This window comes from Nicotiana tomentosiformis, chromosome 6, assembly GCF_000390325.3.
Source record: "Nicotiana tomentosiformis chromosome 6, ASM39032v3, whole genome shotgun sequence".
Classification (NCBI taxonomy): Eukaryota; Viridiplantae; Streptophyta; class Magnoliopsida; order Solanales; family Solanaceae; genus Nicotiana; species Nicotiana tomentosiformis.
Window position 1 is genome coordinate 122,798,751 of NC_090817.1, and position 2,423 is coordinate 122,801,173.

The 2,423-nt window shown below is 32.2% G+C and overlaps 1 protein-coding gene across 1 annotated transcript; it reads left to right on the forward strand.

The window, feature by feature from the left end:
- The first annotated feature begins 1,456 nt into the window (after positions 1 to 1,456).
- Positions 1,457 to 1,798, forward strand: LOC138894697 (NAC domain-containing protein 55-like). The gene has a single exon (XM_070179421.1). The coding sequence runs from the start codon at positions 1,457 to 1,459 to the stop codon at positions 1,796 to 1,798; it is 342 nt and encodes a 113-aa protein (XP_070035522.1).
- The last annotated feature ends 625 nt before the right edge of the window (positions 1,799 to 2,423 follow it).

Here is a 2,423-nt window from a genome sequence, read left to right on the forward strand (position 1 = left end):
ATTCAAACTAAAATCGGGGACAACATAGTAAAAATAATTAATTGTAGTTAATTAACACTTACCTTTTCAATTTTGCATCCATAGAACCTCCTTCCAGGATTAGATGGAGACCATGAAATTTTTAATTGACATTCATGATCACACCGACATGAATCGATTCTTGGTATGAGATACATTATCCACAAAATTGAGAGATTAAGCCAAAATCCGAACACTCAGGCGAGACTACTTTCAATTTGGAGAGAAGAATAGAATTTTTAAACCAGAAAATCAAGAAAAAGGTGAAGAAATATGGCTGGATTTAAGAGACAAAGTAAAAAGGGACAAGGGTTTATATAATAGGGAAGGGGCATATTTTTACCGTTTGTATTTTACCATTGAAATAGTTTTTGTCAGCATATTTTTAATGTTCTCGCGCTCAACAGCAGTGATGCTCACGTTATTTGCCATGTCAGTCGGACGTGTTAAAATGGTACAGTAAAGATAGAGTTAAAGTGTTCCGTTGGTAAATGGCTTAGTTGAGGTGTTCAAGTAGAATTTTTGGGATAGTTAAAATGTCTGTCTATGTATTCTGCCAATATTATTTTAGTATACGCCTTTTAAAATAAATAAAAACATCAAATTCTATTTTTTTTAAAAGCCCAAGATAATGTCATACGTAAAAATAACATATTTTTGGAAGGTTTAACAATGGTTTTTTTTTTAAAGAAAAATAATTACTCATGATAAATGAATAAATAGAGTACATCGTTTCTATTATTTAACTCCTAAGTTTCCACATTCAGACAAATTATTGGGGATTGTTTGTGTTTGAAGAATTAATTCAATGATTTGTCCTTCCATGGACTAGGCGGAACGTTAACTTGGGATTTCTATCCCTCATGTTTAGCTTTTATTTTTTGTTTTGATGCTTCTCATTTAAAGAACAAAGATTTTCCATAATTTTAAAATAAAATATAAACATTAAATTCTATAAAAATAAAAAAACTCAAGAATACACAAAAATAACATATATTTCGCGGTAAGATTGACAAAAATATATTAATTTGGAAATTCTTTTAACTCTTTTGTTTCTTTGAAAGATTACTACATGCTAAATGAATAAATAGTGTACATTGTTTTTATTATTTAACTCCCATGTTTCCATATATTAACAATTCCTTTTTTTTTATAATTATTTTACAACGAACAATTTCGACCGTTAGAAGAAAGTTTCCTAAATTGTTACACGTTTGGTTTCCTACAAAGGCAGGGATTTCAGGTAAAATTTGTTGAATATACTTGGGCTTCACGTACTTCCCTAAAATCGAACTCATTGCCGTTGATCATAATCAACTTTTTGTTCTATAAATACAAAGTATCTAAACTCCTAAGTCATATATATAGCCCTATTTTATCACTCAAAACTCTCTAGTCTCGGCCGCTGCGTTTTTTTCATCTTCGTATTCAAGAAACAATGAATATGATGGAGTTAGATAATCTTGGAGAAGGGTATCGATTTCGACCGACGGATTCAGAGTTAGTGAAATTTCTTTTGAGGTTTGTTGCTAAGCAAGAATTGCATGACAATGGTTTTATTGCAATGTATGATGTTTACAAACAAGAACCTTGGGTAACTTACAGCCATGGCCATTCTACTGGAGGAGTAGAAGATAATTGGGACACAAGTATTTACCGTTACTTTATTACACCAAGGAAGAAGAACAAGGGAAGGTTTAGTAGGATTGTAGGAAAAAGAGGTGGAACTTGGAAACAACAAGATAAGGGAAGAGCTGTTACTATATATAAAGAGTTGTGATCAGAGGAAAAGAGATTCGATTATTGGACGAATGAAGAGTATGTGTTATACTGAGAAGAATAATAATAAGTGTATTAATTCTGATGATTATAATGATGGTAAGTGGCTAATGAAGGAATATGTGTTGTCTGATCCTATTCTTAATAAGTTCAGTAATTCTGAGCGTAAAGATTATGTTATTTGTGCCATAAAAAAGTTGCCCAAAAGAAGTACTACTTGTAATTTTAGTCAGACTAGTAATGTGACAACTACTATGGAGTCATGTTCTGAACAAGAGAAGGTGGATACTGAGGTGACTTCTGATATAAATAATTATGTTGATCAGCCATTGATGGATCAGGACTATTTTGTTGAGAAAGCAATAGTAGAATCTGTTGAACCATTAATGGTGGAAACTGTTGGGATAAATTTCGGTTAAGCCTTTGATGGATCAGGAATATACTGAGATGATCACTCCTATCTATTATGTTGAAGAACCAATGGAGGAATCTAAGGTGCAAAGTCACGAGGCTACTGGTGTAGAGAATGGTTCGTCGTTGGGGCTAACTACTTTTTCTCAATTTCAAGAATCTATGATCGCTGACTTTGAGAACGCGATGCAAGAATTTAATGTGCCTGAAATAAT